This window comes from Gobio gobio (assembly GCF_949357685.1).
Source record: "Gobio gobio genome assembly, chromosome: 1".
In the NCBI taxonomy this organism is placed as follows: domain Eukaryota; kingdom Metazoa; phylum Chordata; class Actinopteri; order Cypriniformes; family Gobionidae; genus Gobio; species Gobio gobio.
In genome coordinates this window covers 86371205-86393966 of record NC_137097.1, presented here as the reverse complement: position 1 = coordinate 86393966, position 22762 = coordinate 86371205, and the positions used below count along the sequence as shown (strand labels likewise).

Genomic DNA, 22762 nt, shown 5'->3' with positions numbered 1-22762 from the left:
GTGTTTCAGGTGTAATTTTGTCCCATTCTTCCTGCAAACAAGTCTTAAGGTGGGCAACAGTACGGGGTCTTCGTTGTCGCATTTTGCACTTCAAAATGCGCCACATATTCTCTATTGGAGACAGGTCGGGACTGAGGCAGGCCAGTCAAGTACCCGTACCCTCTTCCTCCGCAGCCAGGACTTTGTAATGTGTGCAAAATGTGGTTTTGCATTGTCTTGTTGAAATATGCATGGACGTCCCTGGAAAAGATGTCTTCTTGAAGGCAGCATATTATGCTCCAAAATCTCTATGTACTTTTCAGCATTAATGGAGCCTTCACAGAAGTGCAAGTTACCTTTGCCAAGGGCACTGACACAACCCCATACCATGACAGACCCTGGCTTCTGGACTTGTTGCTGGTAACAGTCTGGATGATCCTTTTCTTCTTCGGTCCGGAGCACACGGCGTCCATTCCTCCCAAAAAATACCTGAAATACTGATTCATCTGACCACAGTACACGTTTCCACTGTGTGATGGTCCATCCCAGATGCCTCGAGCCCAGAGAAGTCGACGGCGCTTCTGGACACTGTTAACATAGGGCTTCCTTTTGGCCCAGTACAGTTTTAACTGGCATTTGTGGATGTAACTACGTATTGTGGTACTTGACAAAGGTTTGCCAAAGTAGTCCTGAGCCCATGTGGTGATATGGCTTCTAGATGAATGACGATTCTTGATGCAGTGCCGCCTGAGGGATCGGAGATCACGGTTGTTCAGCTTAGGCTTGCGCCCTTGTCCTTTACGCACTGAAATTCCTCCAGATTCCTTGAATCTTTTAATTATGTTATGCACTGTTGAATGTGAAATATCCAAATCTCTTCCTATCTTTCTTTGAGGAACATTGTTTTTAAACATTTCAATAATTTTCTCATGTATTTGTTGGCAAACTGGCGATCCTCGGCCCATCTTTGCTCCTAAAGGATTAGACCTTTCTTGGATGCTGCTTTTGAACCAAATCATAATTACAATCACCTGTTGACATCACCTGTTTCAAATCACATCATTATTTAACCATTTTACCTCATTACTAGCCCTAAATTGCTCGTCCCAACTTTTTTTGAAATGTGTTGCAGGTCTGAATGACAGGAAAGGATGCATATTTACAAATGACATGAAGTTGACCAGATAAAACATGAAATATTTTGTGTTCATATTGTCTGCGATGAAATACAAGTCAAAGTAAATTTAGAAATCACTTCTTTTTTTTATTTGCGTTTTCCATACTGTCCTAACTTTTTCTGATTTGGGGTTGTATATTGGTGAGGCAAAAAGTTCTTTTAATGGCTTTTCTTTATTGCACAGACTGATATTTCATGATTGGATAAAGTCTTGTGGTCAACAAAGAATACATCGTCCCTGCTCACCCCCGATCGCACGATCAAACAGACGAGCTACTGGAGCTCAAACTGCTCAAGAAGTTAATGCTGGTTCTGATAGAAAGGGCTCAAAATACACAGAGCATCTCAGTTTGAGGAGTATGGGGCGGCACAGCCGCTGACCAGTCAGGGTGCCCATGCTGACCCCTGACCCGCCCAAAGTACCAACAGTGGCACGTGAGCATCAGAACTGGACCACGGAGCAATGGAAGATGGTGGCCTGGTCTGATGACCACGTGTTCTTCTTCATCACGTGGATGGCTGGGTGCGTGTCTTACCTGGGGAACACATGGCACCTGGTGCACAAACAAGCCCCACCTCACAACTTACAGGACTTAAAGGTGCACTATGGGATTGCCACTGGGACACCACAGCACACCTAGAGGAGTCCATGAGTCCATGCCTCGATGCGTCAGGGGGACCAACACAATATTACTGTAGGAAGGTGGTCATAATGTAATGCCTAATCGGTGTATAGTAAAGTGTATTTTTAGCATCATTCCCCCAGTCTTCAGTGTCACATGACCCTTCAAAAATCATGAGTTATAATCAGTGTGGAAAGCATCACTGGTTTATTTCTCAGATGAACAGGAAGTTCAAAAGAACAGAGTTTATTAAAGAATCTTGACATTACAAACGTCTGAACACAAGCATGAGTTCTGAAGAGCGGCAGTGTAAACATGTGCTAATGACAGAGCGCACACACACATTAGAGAGCAGATCTTTACTGAGGAACAGAGAGAGAGAGTCTGGCTCAGATCTTGATGCGGAAGGCGGTGGCATGTGCTCCGCTCACAGTCTCCGTCCCGCCGGAACCGCCGGTGCTGCTGGTCTGGCTGGAGGACTTGAACAGGGCCTTCAGGATGGTCTGCGGATCCACCTCGGCCCCCGCGGATCTGGAGCTGGAGCGAGACGACGAGTCCTTCTGAGCCGAGCCGCCCACGCCTGGAGAGTCGCTCAGCCTCCTGGAACACGCCATCATCATCATCATCATCATCATCATCATCATCATCACCATCACCATCATCATCATCACCATCATCATCATCATCATCATCATCATCATCAACAGCATCATCATCATCATCATCATTATCTGTGTGTGGTAACTCACAGGAGGATGGGCTGCTCTGACGTGATCACACTGCCCTGCATGTGCAGGTTACACTTCATCGGCTGACCTGAACACACACACACACACACACACACACACACACACACACACACACACACACACACACACACACTAGTTAGGGTCAGCTGTGAAGCGTCTCTCACACACACAGCGAGCGGCTGATTCTCCATTCATGAGCGCTCACCGTCCAGGCAGCGGTTGTTGTACTTCCTGTAGGCGCTGACCGCGTCCTCCTTACGCACGAACACCACCTCGGCCACGCCCACTTTGACCAGCCGCGCCCGCTTGAGCGCGCCGCAAACACAGAACAGCTCCTGCACACACACACACACAGCTGAGATACACTGGTCACTCTTCGTGTGAGTGGGTGTGTGTGTGTGTGTGTGCATGTGTGTGTGTGTGTGTAAACAGACACTCACCACTATATCCTCCTCTGTCACGCGTGGGTGAAGGTTGTTGACCGTGATCTTGGTGCCCTCCAGAGGACTGAAGACAGGCTGAGAGAGAGAGAGAGAGAGAGAGAGGTCATGAGGTGTGTGTGTGTGTGTGTGTGTGTGTGTGCTCAATCACCTCAGGGCATCGCCCCGGTCAGCCTGATGGGGGCGCTACAGCGCTCTAAAGCACCAAACGGCTCATAACTCGCTTAATTTCCACCATCTTGGATTTTTTTACTTTGGTGAACTAGTCCTAGGCTCTAGCCTGGTTAAACCCAGAGCATTCTCAGTAGTAGCTGAGTTATGGTCTGGCAAAGCTTCATAGACAAATCATCTCCAAAGGGGCGTCACCAACGGGAGTCGCTCAAATGCCTCTGGGCGCAATTGGATAGACCTAAAACCAATCAGAGCGATGAAGGAGATGACGTATGCAGAGCGAGACTCTGGCCGTTTCTCAATATGCGTTCTTGTCTGTGCTTGTGTTCTCTAATAGGAAATTTCAGAAATCTGGCCACCTTACCTAAACCACATATTAATGTTTAATATATTATTTTTTAAATGTAAACGAAAAGAGGCAGGCTGTTTTATACTTTGTTTTATTATAAATATATAAGATAATCAATGTAGGCCTAGCTACGTGTTGCCTGAACCACATTTGTGTGGCTATTATGTTTAAGATTTGTTTTTTAATGAAATGAGGCAGTGGTGTTTTATAGTGGTGTCAACAATAATCGATTCAGCGATGCATCGCAATGCGGGGCATGTACGATTCAGCATCGATGCGGCAAAGTGCCATAATCGATTATGTCACCGTTTATTTTCTGGCCTTGAGTTGGACAATAAAGTTGTGAAGTTTCAATTACTTCCAGGGTCATAACAACAACAATCAAGATGGCTGAGGCGGAGGGAGATGACCGCGATAGACGGGTAATTAAAAACGCACCCAGAGCTTGGAAAGCGGACATCTGGGCACATTTCGGATTCTGACGCCGGCTTCACACCGCACGCGGAGCGGTGGGTATGGAGAGCCGGAGCCCGCGCCCCCATTGTGGATTCACACTGGCAGCGTTTGTCTCGCGCAGATATTGCAAATACAGACAAATATTGTACATTATGTCACATTTTCCGGTCTCCTCCTCCGAGCCCCGTCTGTCTCGTGCTTTGATTTATGATGGGCAGCAAATGCGACCGTGTTCCCCTCTGTCCCAAACACACATGCATATAACTTGTTGTATATAAGTAGTTCACATGATAAATGTAAGTTAACATCAAAGTGAATATATGCTTCTAGTTTTAATCATTTAAACAGGCTTTTGAAGTTTGGGTGTCATATGGTGATTGTGAAACACACGGGGCACTTCACTACATGATTTTATGGTGAAATTTGTTATTTTCCATGTTAATCTGGTCAGTTTTGATCAAGAACAATCCACTGTGGCTTTAAATCAGCGTGAGCAGCGCGGCAAAAATAGACTCGACGCCGAAACGATCGCGGCACTGCTGCTCCTGCTCCTGCGATGCCGCCTCTGCGTGTGATGTGAATGCTCTAATCTGTTAACATGGGCGCCTAAAAAAATATGCGCTGCTTACGCCCTGCTAACGCGCCTGCCACACTAAAATCAAGCACGAGAATTGACGAGTCCCTAGTGTCAACGTTACGGTGTGTGTTGCACTGAATATTTTTATTGCTGGGTGCCTGGGTGGTGGTTGTTGTTACAATAGTGTGACTGTAATTACGGATTAATATTTGCACAGGAGTTCATGAAGTGCCCTGACTTAGAGCTTTTTACTGTGTGTAAAAAAAACCCCCACTTATGTTCACTGCTGGAAAAAGTTGGCTTAGTTGGTTATTATTGCTCTATATAATTTCAAATGGTTCTAAAGCAGAGAAGAGAAACATTTCTCATTCAAAGCACTGAAAGCAGTGATTTATGTTTTCTTTTTCAGGTTTGAAAATGCCATATCCAATACCCTGTACCATTCAATTTTATATTATTGAATGACATTTATGTCAAAGATACAGGAGAGTGATAATACACACATAGCAGCCAATACAATCTGTTGTTCAATATCTGACTGCTTGTATTGCCTCATGACTGATTAAAAATTTGCCTTGTTGTGTGCAGTAGAATTTTGATGCATCGCAATGCATCGTAGAATCGAATTGAATCGAATCGTTACCTGGTGAATCGTAATCGAATCGAATTGTGAGGGCAGTGCCAATGCACACCCCTAGTGTTTTATGACATATTTCATACGCAAACTTCTGACTTGCGTCCGTGACTTGCCAAGTTTGACTCTGGAGAACGAACTCCTGAGGACGGGAGGACACTAGTCCAGTACTCTGCTAATGGACAATCAGCGTTCTTGACAGTATCACTCAGTATATATTTGTATATTTTAGGCTACAATAAAATGAAATATGATAAAAAAAACATTTTCATTGAAAAATATTAAACATATTATAGCCACATAATGTAGTGCAGGTAATGCATATTATCTTCAATGCATGTATATCACAAAACAAAATATAAAAAACCCAGCCTCTTTTCATTTACATTAAAAAAACAACAACAAAAAAATATAAATAATAAAATGAAATATGACAAAACACAACCTCTTTTTGTTAAATGTCAGTTTATGTGTGATCAATAGCCATTATAAAAGTATAAGTAAAAGGTATACGAAGCTATACAATAAATAAAGCAATTCAGTCAAACAAAGTCAGCGCTAGAAGACTACAACGGTAAAGTTTAATAGCTTGAAAATATAAAGTTATGAAACTTCACTTTGCCCTCAGACAAAACGATCTGTCAGGGAACAAATTATAGATTAAATATATCTGCAAGCAGCAACACCGGGGCCAAGCGCAACAGAAGCAAACAAGAAAGCAGCAGCAGACCAACTGAAGAAATGAGTGAAGACATTTGAAGCAAAAATGTTAAAACCCCACATTAAAGAGTTGAGTTGTATAGAGCCAGTCATATTTTGTTCTATTATAGCGCCACCAAGAGGCACAATCCTACCATTTTTTTTGTGTCCTCGGCGTGAGCCCATACATGTGTGTGTCGATTTTGGTGAAAATATCTCATTTCATTTTGGAAGTAGACATTAATATTAAAAAACACGTAAAAAATGACTGACACCTGACTTTGATTGGATTTTACTCCCCCTTACTGTCAATATTTTGACATTTGGGCATTAGCGTTTAGCTATCGACTTATGTTTCTGAACTTCTGACGCTGGTTTCGTCTCGATCGGACTAGCGGTTTTGAAGATATCAACTAACATTTTATAAGCGCTAAATTACAAAACTGCACAAACCATATGCCGAAACCGGGTAAGTCTGGTATCGTTGGACTCGGCAAGGATTCAGGAAACAAATAAAGTTACTCCCATGAAAATAAGTCAATCTCACCCAAAGTTATAAGCCATTGGGGTAAAATATTATCCATACTAGGAGGCGCTGTTTCAAAACTTCTCAGGCTCCTTCAGGGCATCGAGCTGATGACCCATACAGAGATTCGTAACAATCCGTTCATGTGTTCATAAAATACAGCATTTTAGCACATAATTCAAAATGGCCGACAGCCTTACCCTAACCCCTAGTCCAGAAGTTATAAGCAAAAATAGCCATTTTTCGTATCTCCTGACCAAAATTTGGGGTGGCAGTGGCTCAGTGGTTCATGTAGGTTGTCTACAAACCGGAACCCAGTTGCTTTGGATGGCCATTGGTCTGTTAAAAGTGCTATATAAATGCAGTCCATTTAACAGTAGGTGGCGCTGCGTCGAAACGCTGCATGTTGCCTCAGGTCATGCTTGTGATGACATGTACCAAGTTTGGTTTGAATACGATAAAGTGTTGCGGAGGTTTAGCCTTAAGTGTGTTTTTGCAACCACTACGTAACATTTGTTCGCGTGTTTATCAGAAATTTGATGAATCAACTTGAATTTCCATAACTTTTTGTCAGCATGATCTGAAGATGATTTGGTAAAATTTTTGTGAAAATCAGAGCAACGGCCTAGGAGGAGGTTAATTAAAAATGGCTGGAAAATTTCCATGACAGAAAATGACGTTCAAATCGGCTTGAGCTCAGGAATCAGAGGAAAAGAAATTTGTCTCTATCCCTTATGGTTCAAAAGTTATTAGCATAAACATGAGTGAAACTTTGGACAGGTGGTGGCGCTAGAGATTAATTATATCTGATGTTTAACCACCACAGAGACATCAGAGCCAGACGGCAGAAGGACTGGCCGAGTAAAGGCTTGGGTTTTCCCAGGATAGCTAGGCTCCCGATCGGACCCAAACCAGTGCAGAAGATTCTCTGGAGATTCTCTGGAGTATAGTTAGAATAGTTATATAAAGAAGTGGAACTTTGGGTTCACGGTTGCTAAGGGCCGACAAAACGCTGGAAATGGGAGGAGCCACTTTTCCTAAACTGTCTGTAACTCGGGAACGGAACTCGATATCTTCACCAAACTCAGCACACGCGTGTAAGAGCTCGTTCTGTGGTCACGTGATAAAGAGACTGGCCACTTGGTGGCGCTATAACTGGGAAAATAACATGAGAATTGCTGTAACCACCCAACAGTTAGTCCGATTGACCTGAGAATCGGCATGTGGCGTCTTCGTCCGAGGTGCCATGACTGTCTATGAGGACACTGGCGAATCTCAAAAAACATGGCCGCCATTGGCCAATGGAGTTCGAGCAGCTATCAGACGAGGTTAACGGAGGCCGGTCGGAATGAAACTCACAGGGCCTGATTGACTCACGGCACTGGAGAAATTCAAATGCTGTCCGTCCAATCGTTCCTTAAAGGGTTAGTTCACCCAAAAATGAAAATTCTGTCATTAATTACTCACCCGTATGTCGTTCGATACCCGTACGACCTCCGTTCATATTCGGAACACAAATGAAGATATTTTAGTGTAAAGCTGATGCTGAGAAAGGCTTCAGATAGGCCTCCATTGGCATTCAGTACATTTACACTCCCAAGACCGATAAAAGGCACTTAAAACGTCGTTACAAAGTCCATCTCACCACAGTGACTCTACAATAATCTTACGATGCGACGACAATAGTTTTTGTGCGCAAAAAGAAATCAAAATAACACCTTTAATCAACTTGTTATTGCCTTCCGTGTGTGTCTCCACGACGCATGCGCGAGAATATGACGTAGCGCCAGCGTTCGGGAATCGATGAAATACACACTTAAGCCCCATTTTGAGCACTTCGCCGAGACCTAAAGCACGATCAGTGTAGAATTCAACAGCTGAGATACGCGCGTCTTCCTCTGCTCGTAAACAAATCTCTTCTGGGTCATGTGTCCGAACGCCGGATCTGCTCATATTCTCACGCATGCGTCGTGGAGACACACACGGAAGACAAGAACAAGCTGGATAAAGGTGTTATTTTGATTTTTTTTGCGCACAAAAACTATTGTCGTCGCATCGTAAGATTATTGTAGAGTCACTGTGGTGAGATGGACTTTGTAACGTTGTTTTTAGTGCCTTTTCTGGGTCTTGTGAGTGTAAATGTACTGAATGCCAATGGAGGCCTATCTGAAGCCTTTCTCAGCCTCAGCTTTAAACTAAAATATCTTCATTTGTGTCTGAAGATGAACAGAGGTCTTACGGGTGTCGAACGACATGAGGGTGAGTAATTAATGACAGAATTTTCATTTTTGGGTGAACTAACCCTTTAAATATTGGAGATCATTTAAAAAAAAAAAACAACTTTGCCATTTTGACCCATAGGTGGCGCTATAACTGTTCAAAAGCTGTAAAGAACATATACTTCCTGTGAATGGTCTTCTGATGTTGTAGCAGCTGGTCAATGTGTGTGTGTGTGTGTGTGTACCTGTGGGGGGGCGTGTGTTTGTCCGCTGGTGACTCCACCCGCCTGTTGCGTGCCGGTGGTCGTCCTGGAGACGGGCTGCAGGGTCTGTGTGGGGGGGCGGGCCGTCGCCACGGGGACGGAAGGGGGCGTGTACGAGTCGTTCTTCACCACCTTAGTGATGGGTGCCGAGAGAGAGACGGGCACCGGCTGTGGAGAGAGAGATAAACGAAACATATTCATAACCCTGTAATGATAACTGTAATAAAGCGGTGTGTGTGTGTGTGTGTGTGTGTGTGTGTCAGTGCGGTGTTGTGGGAAGAGTTCGTCCACTACACACAGTTCATTATAAGCATATAGACAGTGTTGGGGAAAGTTACTTTGAAAAGTAATGCATTACAATATTACTCCCATAAAAAACTAATTGAGTAACTTAGTTACTTTTTAAGAAAAGTAATGCGTTACGGTACTTTTTCTCACCTGGGCTGGACTTTTTGTTCTATTTTTGTGCAAATGTAAAGACCTCTTCATACCAAAACTGAAATAATAAGCCTCAGGCTGAGGTAAAGATGGATAATGGAAGAACAGGACAATAGGAGAAGAAATTTTACCAATAACAACAAAACCTAGTAATATTTGCTCATGGTTTAACTGAAATCATCGAAGGTCAGCAGCAACACATTGGTCAATAAAGGTGGATTAAATGCATAATATTAGTTTTATTTAACATTTAATTATTGGAGGTTTGCTTAGTATTCTGATTTAGCATTTGACTGATTTTATTGATTTTGAGGAGTACTGAATCTTTATTGTGCAAGTGAGATAAATAAATGCTCACATTTAGTCTAGAACTACAATAACCATCATGTTCACACACACACACCTCTGCACTAACTCTCGATTTCTCTCAACATGGGGGCAGGAGACATGTCAGTCAAATAAATCTTTTTTCAAAAAGTAACTCAGATATTTAGTGGTAAATTTGAAAAGTAATGCGTTACTTTACTAGTTACTTGAAAAAGTAATCTGATTACTTGTAATGTGTTAACCTAGTGCTGGGCGGTATGACCAAAAATGTATATCACGGTATTTTTCTAAATTATATCGGTTTCACGGTATATGACGGTATTTTTTCCCCTATGCATGACAGGGTGTTAATCACATTTTCTACTGATTGAGAGAGGAAATACTGCAGGAGATTGACTAGAATGCCCTGTTTTACTGTCATGACGAGTGAATATTGTAGAAAAATTCCACACTAGAGTTAATAGGTCTGCAGGTTTACAAAATGATGCTGTGGAGAGACAACAACCAATAAAACACAGACCTGCAACACGTTTAGAATCATACTTACAGACACCTGAATATTAAAAGTTGAGTTGAGGGCACCTTAAGCATTTTAAAAATCTAATTCATATAACAACAAACTGCCAAAACGAAGAGAAATTAGGATATTAGCAATACATTTAACAGGACTCTCGGAACGAATGACACACATCAGTTTAACACAGAAAGAATAAAGCAGTTACTTTTTGGCCCATTCTTCTTTGAATTGTCAGTTTATTTATTAACTTACATCGTCTTTTGAATAATCCATCGTGTCAGCGCGTTCGTGATCAGACATAGGTTATCAGTGTAATCAGTGCATACATTTCATTTTAATAAGACGTGATGAAATATGCGCGCATACACACTTCTGGTTCATGTCTAGAGCACTAGAGTTTTTGAAATATGTCCATAAAAATTTTAAACGCGCTCGCTCCGGTCTATATCAGTGCTATATGATCCATGTGGTGAGCGTTGTTAAACTTATCGCGGCGCTCCGTGCAGAAACCGCTCTCTCTCGCGCGCCGCGTGTAGTTTGAATTCTCAACAATAATCAAGGGCTGAATCCGACATCGCTCCCATAACCTCAAATATAGCATTATTTGGAGGGCACAGCGCTTTGTAGTGGTGTCCGAAACCTTAGTGGACGTTATTGAGTGCACTCATTCTATCCCATTGCACCGCAATAACGAGTGTACAGCCGATGTACACACAACGGTTGTCCGACTTCACGCACGTTTTCATTCACTCCTTCAAATAAAGTGATAAAGTAGGGAATAGTGAATGAGAGTATAGGATACAGCCATAGGCTGTGCTGTAATGCGATCTCAACTGTGCTCTGACTGCTCTTACTGCAGTGCATCAATGAAATGGGTCCCCTCTCAAACAATGACGCGCTGCGCCGCGTTCCCAACGTTGTTTAGCGACATATACCGGTATTGCGGTATCATCAAAATTCATATCATAAAGAAAATTAATACCGGTATTCGGTATGAACCGGTATACCGCCCAGCACTATGTTAACCCCAACACTGGTTATAGAAGTCGTAAAATTACGCTCATGTAGGCAGTCCCTCCAGTTCATACATTTTTATGCAAAATAAATCACAAAAGCATTATTTTAATGACAAATATCAATTCTCATATCTAGCTGACCTCTCTCTCATGTATTTAGCCCTTCGTTTGGGAATCTCCACAGACCGCAGGCAACAAAATGTACTTTTGTAACAAAATAGTTTTTTTTTAGAACAAATGTAATTTTACTCTGTTTATTAATGTTTTTACTCAACATCTGTGCACTTTTTGGAGTATTTATAATCATTTTTACATTTATATAAATACATTAGAAATATAGATTTTTTAATAGATTTTCAAACAAAATCAGTTTGTGTAAAATGCACTTTATAAAAGACCCAAATGGATAATCAGACAGGGTTAGTGTAGGATTTATGCCCATCTTTTGGAAAATACAGTTTAAATATAAAAGTAAATGTGCTATTTGACTCTCTCCACAAGTATTCTTCAGTTGGATTCATATCTAAATGTTATGAAATCACATTTATAACAATTCAAATTAACTAATTTTGTCAACGTCTAGCATTTTTTGTACTGAATTTCTCTCTTCTTCAATAATTACGTTAAATTACGATTATAATCAAACCTGAAGAGAGAAAAGTTGGAGTCTTTAGAGATTATCATTTATTTCAAATATCTGATTTTCTTATAATACTACACATTTAATCTACACTTCAGATTGTGAGAGTGTGTGTGAGAGAGTGTCTGCGTGTGTGTGAGAGAGTCTGTGTGTGTGTGTGTGTGTGTGTGTGTGAGAGATAGGGTTGGGTACCGAAACCCAGTGCCATATATAAATACATTGTATGTGGTTTGGTTATGTTTTCAACCACATCATGTTTATTTTAGGCTTCAGACATTTAAATGCCCATAAGTAGCCTAACGTTACTAGCAAAAAATACACACTGATGTCTCTGGAAGCGGCAAAAACAATCCTTTCAGACAGTTATAACTTGACTTCGCGCAGTATAGATCAACTAACACACATCCACTCACACATATTTGAAAATCAGAATATCAGATAGTTCATGACATAGTTAACAAGTTTGTGAATATTAAGAAATAAACCCGATACAGCTGAGCTGTCATACAGCGCTATTGCAGCTGCTGTGTGTCATGTGAGAAGCATGACGGACGCGTCTCCATGGAAACAATAAGGCGATGCGTTCTAAAATATTTAGCCATAGAATATGGTCATATTTCTGCTAAATAAAGCTGAAGCTGGTTTGTAGCAGAGAAAGAAGACAGACGACTGCAGTTATTACTGTAACGGTTATTCAGAGTTAAATTAGGCCTATTGGAGTTAGGTTAGATGGCTTAGGTTTTACTGTGAATTTAGCCTAATTTGTGTTTTGTATTTATTTATATTTTATATATTTAAGTATACTTTAAACTTTTAATAAATAGTTCAATTTAAATAATAATTAATAAAATAAATAAAAAGCCATTCTTTAAATGTCATCCACCTTGTTTTGTGGCTCTTTTTTTTTTTTAAAGTATCGGTTTGGCACCGGTATCGAAAAAAACCCCAAACGATACCCAACCCTAGTGAGAGAGTGTGTGTGTGAGAGTGTGTGTGTGTGTGTGTGTGTGTGTGTGTGTGTGTGTGTGTGTGTGTGTGAGAGTGTGTGTGTGTGTGTGTGAGTCTCACCCGTGTCTGCAGGCTGTGTGTGTGTGTGTGTGTGTGAGTGTGTGTGAGTGTGTCTCACCCGTGTCTGCAGGCTGTGTGTGTGTGTGTGTGTGTGTGTGTGTGTGAGAGAGAGTGTGTGTGTGTGTCTCACCCGTGTCTGCAGGCTGTGTGTGTGTGTGTGTGTGTGTGTGTGTGTGAGTGTGAGTGTGTCTCACCCGTGTCTGCAGGCTGTGTGTGTGTGTGTGTGTGTGTGTGTGTGTGTGTGTGTGTGAGAGTGTGTGTGTGTGTGTCTCACCCGTGTCTGCAGGCTGTGTGTGTGTGTGTGTGTGAGTGTGTGTGAGTGTGTCTCACCCGTGTCTGCAGGCTGTGTGTGTGTGTGTGTGTGTGTGTGAGAGTGTGTGTGTGTGTGTGTGTGTGTGTCTCACCCGTGTCTGCAGGCTGTGTGTGTGTGTGTGTGTGTGTGTGTGTGTGTCTCACCCGTGTCTGCAGGCTGTTGGCTGTGGTGAACTTCATCTGTTTGTTGGGCATCACTCGATCATCATCATCATCATCAGCAGCAGACACGCCCTACAGAGAGAGAGTGTGTGTGTGTGTGTGTGTGTGTGTGAGAGTGTGTGGTCTCACTCATAAAACTGATGTGTGTGTGTGTGTGTGTGTGTGTGTTGTGACCACTGACCGGAGCCGCTCTGCTGGGAACGTTGATGCGGATCCCGCTGGTCATTCCCACAGGCCTCTGCTGCACACACACACACACACACACACACACACACACACACACACACACACACACACACACACACACACACACACACACACACACACACACAACATGAGTCCTGCCGTGGGTCACATGACGATAACTAACTCACGCTCGTCTGTCATTGGCTCACCTGGATGGTTTTGGTGATCTTCAGCGAGGTGTCCATCTGATTGGACGTCGTCGGGACGCTCCTCTTCAGGCTCAGCCTATCGCGCGCGTCGACTACTTTGGTAATCCCGCCCCCGGGCTGCATGGCCACGCCCCCTCTGGGGCCGGTGTTGTGTATGTGTATGTGTGGGATCCCGGCGGGCGGTTTGGGCGAGGGCGAGACGGAGGCGATGGCGGGCGGCTGATGTTTGCGGGAGTTGAGGGTCTGCCGTGCATCCTGAACCGCCCCTGTGCCACTGGCCCCGCCCCCTCTGCCCCGGATGCGGAACCGCGCGTCCTTCTGCGCTAGCTTCTCCCGCGCATCCTTCACCTGGAACGCTGACACACACACACACACACACACACACACACACACACACACACACACACAGGTTAGTCTGCAGGACACACACTTCACTAGCGGCCATCTTGCGGTGTTTACCTCCTGTAGCTCCGCCCAGTCTCTGTCTGACATCACTGCTGCCAATCTTCTGACGCGCATCAAAGGCCCTGCCCACTGACCCCGCCCCCCGGCCATATACGGGCCTGTGGGCGTGACAAACAAACACTTACATATGAATAACATTTAAAAAGGGTTTTCTGGCTCTTGTGGGATCGTTATATCCGTCAGAATCACGCTCATATCCACTCATTCAAACACACGCTACACTTATACACGTCACTGGTTATTGTTAGCTCGATCGACGGATTGATACATCGATCAATCACTGAAGGAGCGCGCGTGCCGTGTGAACAGCGGTGATCTACAGTAACGCGAGATAAAGTGTAGGCATTATAGGAAAGATATTAAAGGGATGAACGCGGTTTGTTTGTAAAAAAAAAACAGCCACAGAAACGCGCTGGACGCCATGATCCACGCGCGTCAGCCAATCAGAACACGGGAGCGGCCGTGTTAACCAATGAGCGGCGGGGGAAGGCGGGACATCTCGCTCTCTAAGAGCCTAACACGACTGCGTTTACATTAAAAAACAACACGGCTAAAACGCCGCGGAGGCTTCTGTTATCGCGGATTAAAGTGTTGGACGGGTTTACCTCTTACTGACTCCGCGAACGTTAACACTGCGGCGACGAATCACTTCATCCAGAGAGAGATCCGCCATATCTACCTTTGCTGGATTCCGTATAGACACCAGTGCGCATGCGCGTTACGCGTTCTAATGGGCGGGACAAAGCAATGCGTGACGGGCAGCAGAAAGGGTCAAAACACACGCTTGAAACGCGTTTTCAAATTACTCATGTAATGGAGTAAAACTATTCTTTTTATTTAAATACAAATACGTAAACAATAATGAATGCCTTGCTATTGTACAAAACCTTAAATGTATTAAATTAGTCATTTGTACTCATGATAGTATAATTTTAACACCACAAATAAATGTATTTCTGTTGGCTTAATAAAATAGCCCAACATTTACGATCATATTCTCACGAGAAAACACTTCAAGAACAACAAGGCCAGTCCCTACAGCCAATAGGAACAGCGAAGCGCCGTGACGTCACCCACGATCCCACAATGCACCGCGTGAAGCCCTCATTCGCACCCTAAATTAAGCTTTTTTACCCTCACACACTAATAATCGAGCGGATATTTTCAGAGAAGTGTAATAGTGAGTGATATAAAGCACATCTCCCGCCGGAACTGGCGCGATCGCGCTCTCCTCACCGTCACTGAACCCAGCGGCGCGCGTGAACCGGACCGTGAGCGCGCCTCAGTGCAGGCTATGCCTTAAACTGATGAGTAAGGAAAATAACGACGCGGGGTGACGCCCGTGTCCTCGCTTATTCTCGCGAGAGAAATTTTTGAAAGGGTACAGGTCCGCCCGCTGAGGTGACTCGCTTACTTCGCGAGATGCCACGCGGAACCAGGATCTGCCCCGAACACCCTCAATATGTTCATAAAGAAAGAAATGCGTATATTTAACTGATCAATAATGAGCGTTTACTGATCAGGAGGAGCTGACACACGGCGAGTCCGCGGAGAGACACCAGGGGGCGCCAGAGTCCCGAGAAAATACACACACTATACAAAGCGTTTTACTTCAATACTAAATCAGACTGATATATATATATATATATATATATATATATATATATATATATATATATATATATATATATATATATATATATATATATATATATATATATATATATATATATATAGTGTTATATATTACATCAAACGTGATTTAGATGAATAAAAACAAGAAAAGCAGTGTGAAATGCTGAAATCATCTGTGGATATGCAAATGAGCAGACACCCGGTTTACCTCAAGCCTAAATGTGGCTACTATCATTCATTTTAATACAATTAAATACACACATTTGAGACTCAATCTTCAAATTAGACATCATCTAATCATAAATAAACACTAACGGCTCATTTCACAACCCGGGAATATTATATTCAGCTGGCGAAGTGTGTATGTAGTTCCTGTTGTTGTGGATGTCGTTTGGTGTGTGTGGTATCGGACTCCATTTCCCGTGATGCATCTGTTCGGCGCGGCGGCGGCGGCACACACGCGTCGCGTCGCCGATAGCATCTCTCGCGCCATGGCTGCAGCTCTGTCTCGAGCTCTGAAATTACCGGGTAAGTCCAATATTAACCGTCAACACGCGGTCGAATGAATATCAGTATAACGAGCCGCGCTTTTAGATGCGACGCGCGCACCCGCGCTGTGCTCGGTGACGTCAGTGATGTGATTATCACGCGCATCTTCATTCCGTTATGCGCCATGAGTGCTCGTGTTTGTTATTATACAGACTGACCAGCGCGATTAAATAATATTACATTACTCCCAACACCAAACACTAACTCATGTCGTATTATGGGATGGCAACATCACGTGACCTCAGTGTGTTTGTGTACAGAAAGGAGGGTTCACTCTTTTACTAGAGAATCTGACTTTTCTTCTTCTAAATAACGATATCTATAATGATACATGTAATGATAACCTTATCGGTAGCTATAACGATAATTGTAACGATATGTATAACTATATCTATAATGATACATGTAATGATAACCTTAACAATAACTGTAACAATATCTATGACGATAACTGTAACGATATCTATGACGATAACTGTAACGATATCTATAATGATAACTGTAACTATAACTGTAACAATATCTATAATGATAACTGTAATGATAACTATAACGATATCTATAACAATAACTATAATGATACATGTAATGATAACCTTAACGATAACTGTAACGATATCTATGATGATAACTGTAACTATAACTGTAACAATATCTATAATGATAACTGTAATGATAACTATAACGATATCTATAATGATAACTATAATGCAAACTATGACGATATCTATAACGATAACTATAATGATAACTAACGATAACTATAATGATACATGTAATGAAAACCTTAACGGTAACTATAACGATAACTGTAACGATATCTGTAACGATAACTATAATGATACATGTAATGATAACCTTAACAATAACTGTAACGATATCTATGATGATAACTGTAACTATAACTGTAACGATCTCTAACAATATCTATAATGATAACTGTAATGATAACTATAATGATATCTATAAAGATAACTATAATGCAAACTATGACGATATCTATAACGATAACTAACGATATCTATAACGATAACTATAACTGTAACGATAACTATAACAATATCTATAACGATAACTATAATGATACATGTAATGATAACCTTAACGATAACTGTAACGATAACTGTAACAATATCTATGACGATAACTGTAACGATAACTATAATTAAAACTATAACGATAACTGTAACTATAACTGTAACGATATCTATAACGATATCTATAAAGATAACTATAATGCAAACTATGACGATATCTATAACGATAACTATAACGATATCTATAACGATAACTGTAACGATAACTATAACTATAACAATATCTATAACGATATTAACTATAACTATAATGATACATGTAATGATAACCTTAACGATAACTAGGGTTGCGCATCGTTTTGATTTGAACGATTCTGATTCCGATTCCGATTCTTAGTTTCGATTCCGGTTCTTTTCGATTCTCGATTCCGATTCTTTGAGGGGTGGAGTCACAACATGTCACAGGCTCATTTCACAGAGGAAAATTGTATTTTGATTCAATAATGAGTTTTAGTTTTGGGACTTTCTCCGCTGGCATTTTCACTTGCTTTGCTGCAAAGGTGAATGGAGTTTCACACCGAGTCCCGGTTTAACAACAGCATTAGCAGCAGTCATATTAGGACTGCTACTAGCGTGGGCAATTTGCGTATAGCTACATTTATCTACGAGGGGGAAAAATTATTTCAGTAACGTTGTTGTTCACCACAATTTCGCAATTTGGTCAAGGGCTTTGTTATTACACTACAATCACTTACCTGATTATGACGAGGTGGGATAATGTTAGTTCACCCTGAAATGAAAATAAAGCCATCTTTTACTCACCCAGCTGTTGTTCAAATGCGCGTGTTCCTGTGTGTGTGCGCACTCCAAGCCGCAGTAGCCTCGTGCAATATTGTCATGACAACCGGTACACAATATTCACTTAAGGAGGTTATATTATTAGTATTATTTCTTATCATATACGTTATAGAAAAGACGAGAATTGCGTTTTTTTCTATTGAGCTTGATTTCTCAAAATGGTGCATGTGTGTGTGTGTGTGCTTATCGTGGGTGCAATGACAACAGTGCGAGTTATTATAGTAGGCATGAGCGCCGGCGGCTGCTGACGGCTCATAGTGCACACAGAGGAGCGCGCTCAGAATAACGGCCGAGCTCAGTGTTTTGACTGAATAATACGGTTTCTTTCTAGCAAAACCTTATAGTGTGCCCCCTGAACACTTTCCATATGGCGCGCGTCTCCCTGTATCGTTGCGTGATACATTCGTTTATTTTTTGTACTGTTTTAGCTGATCGCCATTCACTGCCATAATAGGAAGGAGCGCGTGCAGGAACAGTATTTTAAATGTCATAGGACATAGGGCACTGGGACAACATCAGGGTAAGTAAAAGAAGGCTTTATTTTCATTTCAGGGTGAACTATCCCTTTAATAATGTTGGTTAGGGCAGGGTTGCCCGAGGAGGACAGACCTGCGCAGCATTTCAAACACGCTACACTCGTTAATTTATACACCACATATTTGTTGTGCATCCTCGCGCAAGAAATAAGTTTGTCATATGTGTTGCACTGTGCCGACCCAGGGTTTTTTTTTTTTAAAGTGAATTAAAGCCACACTTTTGAGCGCCGCTTAACGTGCTCCATGGCTGCAACGGAACAAACGCGCGCGGCAAGCACTTCCGAAAACTTGCGCGTTTGGAACCGATGATCGGAATCGAAAACAAAATTTCTAAACGATTCCAATGGCATCCCAAGTTGGAACCGGTTCTCGATGCCCAACCCTAACGATAACTGTAACGATATCTATGACGATAACTGTAACGATAACTGTAATGCAAACTATGACGATATCTATAACGATAACTATATAATAATATGATAATGATAATAATGATAATTATGATGATGTGTTTAACGGGAATATTATGGGATGGCAACATCACGTGACCTCAGTACAGAAAGGAGTGTTCACTCTTTTACTAGAGAAACTGACTCTTCTTCTGAATGATGATAATTATGATGATGATGATGATGATGATGATGATGATGATGATGTGTTGACCCAGGTAAGAAGGGCTCAGACCTGGGCGAGTACGACCCGCTGACCCAGGCGGACAGTGAGGATGAGACGGAGGACGATGACCTGGTGCTGAACTATCCCCGGAACGGCGTGAGCGCGGCGGGGGCGGGCCTGAGGGACGAGGAGGAGGAGTTAGAGGAGGAGGAGGGGGCGGGGCCGGACGCGGAGGCGGGGCCTGTGGGCGGGGCGGCGGAGGAGAAGGCTGCGCGTGTGCGTGGGGCGGTGCGGACCACAGCCTTCCTGCTCCCGCTGGGCTGCGCTGCGCTGCTGGTGCTGCTGAGTGCCTTTCTCATGCCCTGCCCACAGGGGGCGCTGCTGCACACACACTGGCAGAGGCAGCTCGGGGACGCCAGCGGTGAGTGACACGCCCACACCACAGCGGCAGCAGCAGTGGAGGAGCGGCGACTCAACACGCGCGTGTGTGTGTGTGTGTGTGTTCGCAGGCGTGACGTCGCCTCCGCTGGCATTGTGGGACGTGGACGGAGATGGACTGGAGGACGTTTTGATCGGCGTCACCAGCGTCTCTAATGACAGTCAGCCAATGAGCACGCAGAACAAAGGTGAGCGAAGGAGATGACGGAAACACAGCAAAATCTCGAAATACTGTAACGATAACAATAATTGTAACGATAACTGTAACAATAACTATAACAATAACTATAACGATAACTGTAACGATAACTATAACAATAACTGTAACGATAACTGTAAAGATAACTAACTATAATGATAACTGTAACTGTAACGATATCTATAAAGATAACTGTGTAACGATAACTGTAACAATAACTATAAAGATACATGTAATGATAACCTTGACGATAACTACAACGATAACTGTAATGATACCGTAACGATAACTATAACGATGACTGTAACAATAACTATAACGATAACGATAACTGTAACAATAACTATAACGATAACTGTAACTGTAACTATAACTGTAACAATAACTATAACGATAACTGTAACTATAACTGTAACAATAACTATAACGATAACTGTAACAATAACTATAACGATTACTAAAACGAAAACTGTAACAATAACTATAAAGATAACTGTAATGATAACTGTAACGATAACTGTAACGATAACTGTAACAATAACTATAAAGATAACTGTAACAATAACTATAAAGATAACTGTAACAATAACTATAAAGATAACTGTAACAATAACAGAAAGATAATTGTAACAATAACCAGAAAGATAATTGTAACAATAACTATAACGATAACTGTAACAATAACTATAACGATAACTGTAACAATAACTATAAAGATAACTGTAATGAAAACTAACAATAACCAGAAAGATAATTGTAACAATAACTATAACGATACCTGTAACAATAACTATAACAATAACTGTAACTATAACGATAACTGTAACGATATCTAACAAGAAAACTATAAAGATAACTGTAACGATAACTATAAAGATAACTGTAACGATATCTATAAAGATAACTGTAACGATAACTGTAAAGATAACTGTAACGATAACTGTAAAGATAACTGTAACGATATCTATAAAGCAGAGGTGGAAAGAGTAACAAAATATTCTACTCAAGTAAAAGTACTATTACTTCAATAAAATTTTACTTAAGTAGAAGTAAAAGTACCGGTCTAAAAATGTTCTCAAGTAAAAATAAAAAGTAGTTCATTTAAAATGTACTCAGAGTAAAAGTTACTTTTTTTACCGAGTTACTTTTTTAACAGTGGAGTGGGGACTCTATCGTGTAGGGTTGTAATAGAAGATTTTCACGATATGAAAACATCAGTTTCACAGCATCACAGTATTAATTATTTAATTAATAAATGTATTTTTAAATTATGGTTATTATCACCAGTTAAAATGTTGTTAAATTAATGGATTATTTTTTTTGGTTGAACAAATGCTTTATTATAACAAACTTGAAACCATTTGTTTATTTTGTTTATTAAAATTTCAATAAAACATTTCTAACGAACTAAATTAAATAAATTATTATGAATTATATGAATTATAACAACTTTAAGAATAATAGAGTCCTGTGAAATTTTTCTTTTTATGATTTAATACAAATACATTATCAAAACGGTAGTAATCAAATAAAATGTAACATGTAACAAACTTTTATCCTTTCATTTTTTTGGCAAAGCGCTGCAAAACAGTTTTACTAAATTAAACCATGGATTTAAAAATATATTCTTAAATAATGTTTAAATTATGTATTATTATTATTATTATTATTATTGTTATTAATATTATTATTTTGAGAAGTATTCTACTGTAGGCCTACAATAGTGATGTATTTCTGTCAAAATTTCAGCTAAACCAAACGTTTATTTTGACGGGTTTATTTTGACCTGTTTCAGAGTGTATTGGATAATTTTTTAATCAAATAAAATGATGAAAATGTTCATGTGTTCATGTCCAAATATGGTTTGTGGGACGTTAAAAACACCTCGAGCATTGCGTACTTGAGTATGTAGTAGACGAAACGGCGCTGCTCATTCACATAGAGACAGAACAAGCAGATAATTTATTCATATAGCAGTGTTTTGAGCTTTAATATTCACACACCATGTCGCGATTTGATTTATTGTACAGCTCTACTGTCGATGTATTCATTCATCCATCAGTTTGCGTGTTTTACGTGAAATCTGCGCTAAACTGTAAATTAAAATGTCCCTCTGCATCACAGAAAACATTCGGCCTTAAGTTATAAACGCACCTTTATCCGCACAGAGGGATGGTGTTCCCGAACATGTTCTATGTGTTTCCTCCTTTGCATCAACATTTTTTGGCTAATTTGATATCATCCAGGACAACAGCCGGCTATTTTTTGTCTATATCCAAAGTTTCCATACTATCTAGGGGTTCACGACGGCGTTTCGCTTTCAGCTGGGTCTGACGTCTGTCTTGTCCGTCTTTTTGTGATTTTTGCGTGTTTGTTCTCCCGCTCTTCAATTCAATGCAGTCGTTTCCGAATTGCGGTTTTCCCCCCATTTGTATTATTTATTTTACTCAGTTTAAAATGTAGCGAAGTACAATACTTCAAACAAAACATACTTAAGTAAAAGTAAAATTACAGATTTTTAAAACTACTTAAAAAAGAAAAAACTACTCAATTACAGTAACGCGAGTAAATGTAATTTGTTACTTTCCACCTCTGTTATAAAATAACTGTAACAATAAATGTAATGATAACTATAAAGGTAACTTTAACGATAACTAACGATAACTGTAATGAAAACTGTAACGATAACTATA

General features: G+C 41.2%; 2 protein-coding genes across 4 annotated transcripts in view; one reads left to right on the top strand and one right to left on the bottom strand.

The window, feature by feature from the left end:
* Positions 1 to 2000: 2000 nt before the first annotated feature.
* Positions 2001 to 14931, bottom strand: poldip3 (polymerase (DNA-directed), delta interacting protein 3). 2 transcript variants are annotated; one of them, XM_079820963.1, is made up of 10 exons: positions 14808 to 14931; positions 14197 to 14300; positions 13738 to 14093; positions 13524 to 13583; positions 13325 to 13414; positions 8845 to 9030; positions 2969 to 3046; positions 2734 to 2863; positions 2529 to 2595; positions 2001 to 2379 (listed from the first exon to the last, which is right to left on the bottom strand). In XM_079820963.1, the coding sequence occupies exons 1-10, from the start codon at positions 14873 to 14875 to the stop codon at positions 2169 to 2171; spliced, it is 1350 nt and encodes a 449-aa protein (XP_079677089.1). In that variant the 5' UTR covers positions 14876 to 14931; the 3' UTR covers positions 2001 to 2168. The 2 variants fall into 2 exon arrangements, with proteins under 2 accessions (XP_079677089.1, XP_079677090.1); XM_079820964.1 differs by having other exon boundaries at positions 13524 to 13580; positions 14808 to 14927.
* A 1355-nt stretch (positions 14932 to 16286) lies between these two features.
* Positions 16287 to 22762, top strand: part of fam234b (family with sequence similarity 234 member B) — a gene marked incomplete at its 3' end in the record, with an annotated part of 32395 nt that continues 25919 nt past the window's right edge. For both annotated transcript variants that reach the window (XM_079819656.1, XM_079819655.1), the window contains exons 1-3: positions 16287 to 16365; positions 19485 to 19853; positions 19942 to 20058. In XM_079819656.1, the coding sequence (XP_079675782.1) occupies positions 16329 to 16365; positions 19485 to 19853; positions 19942 to 20058 (523 nt within the window). In that variant the 5' untranslated portion in view covers positions 16287 to 16328. The remainder of the gene's footprint in view (positions 16366 to 19484; positions 19854 to 19941; positions 20059 to 22762) is intronic.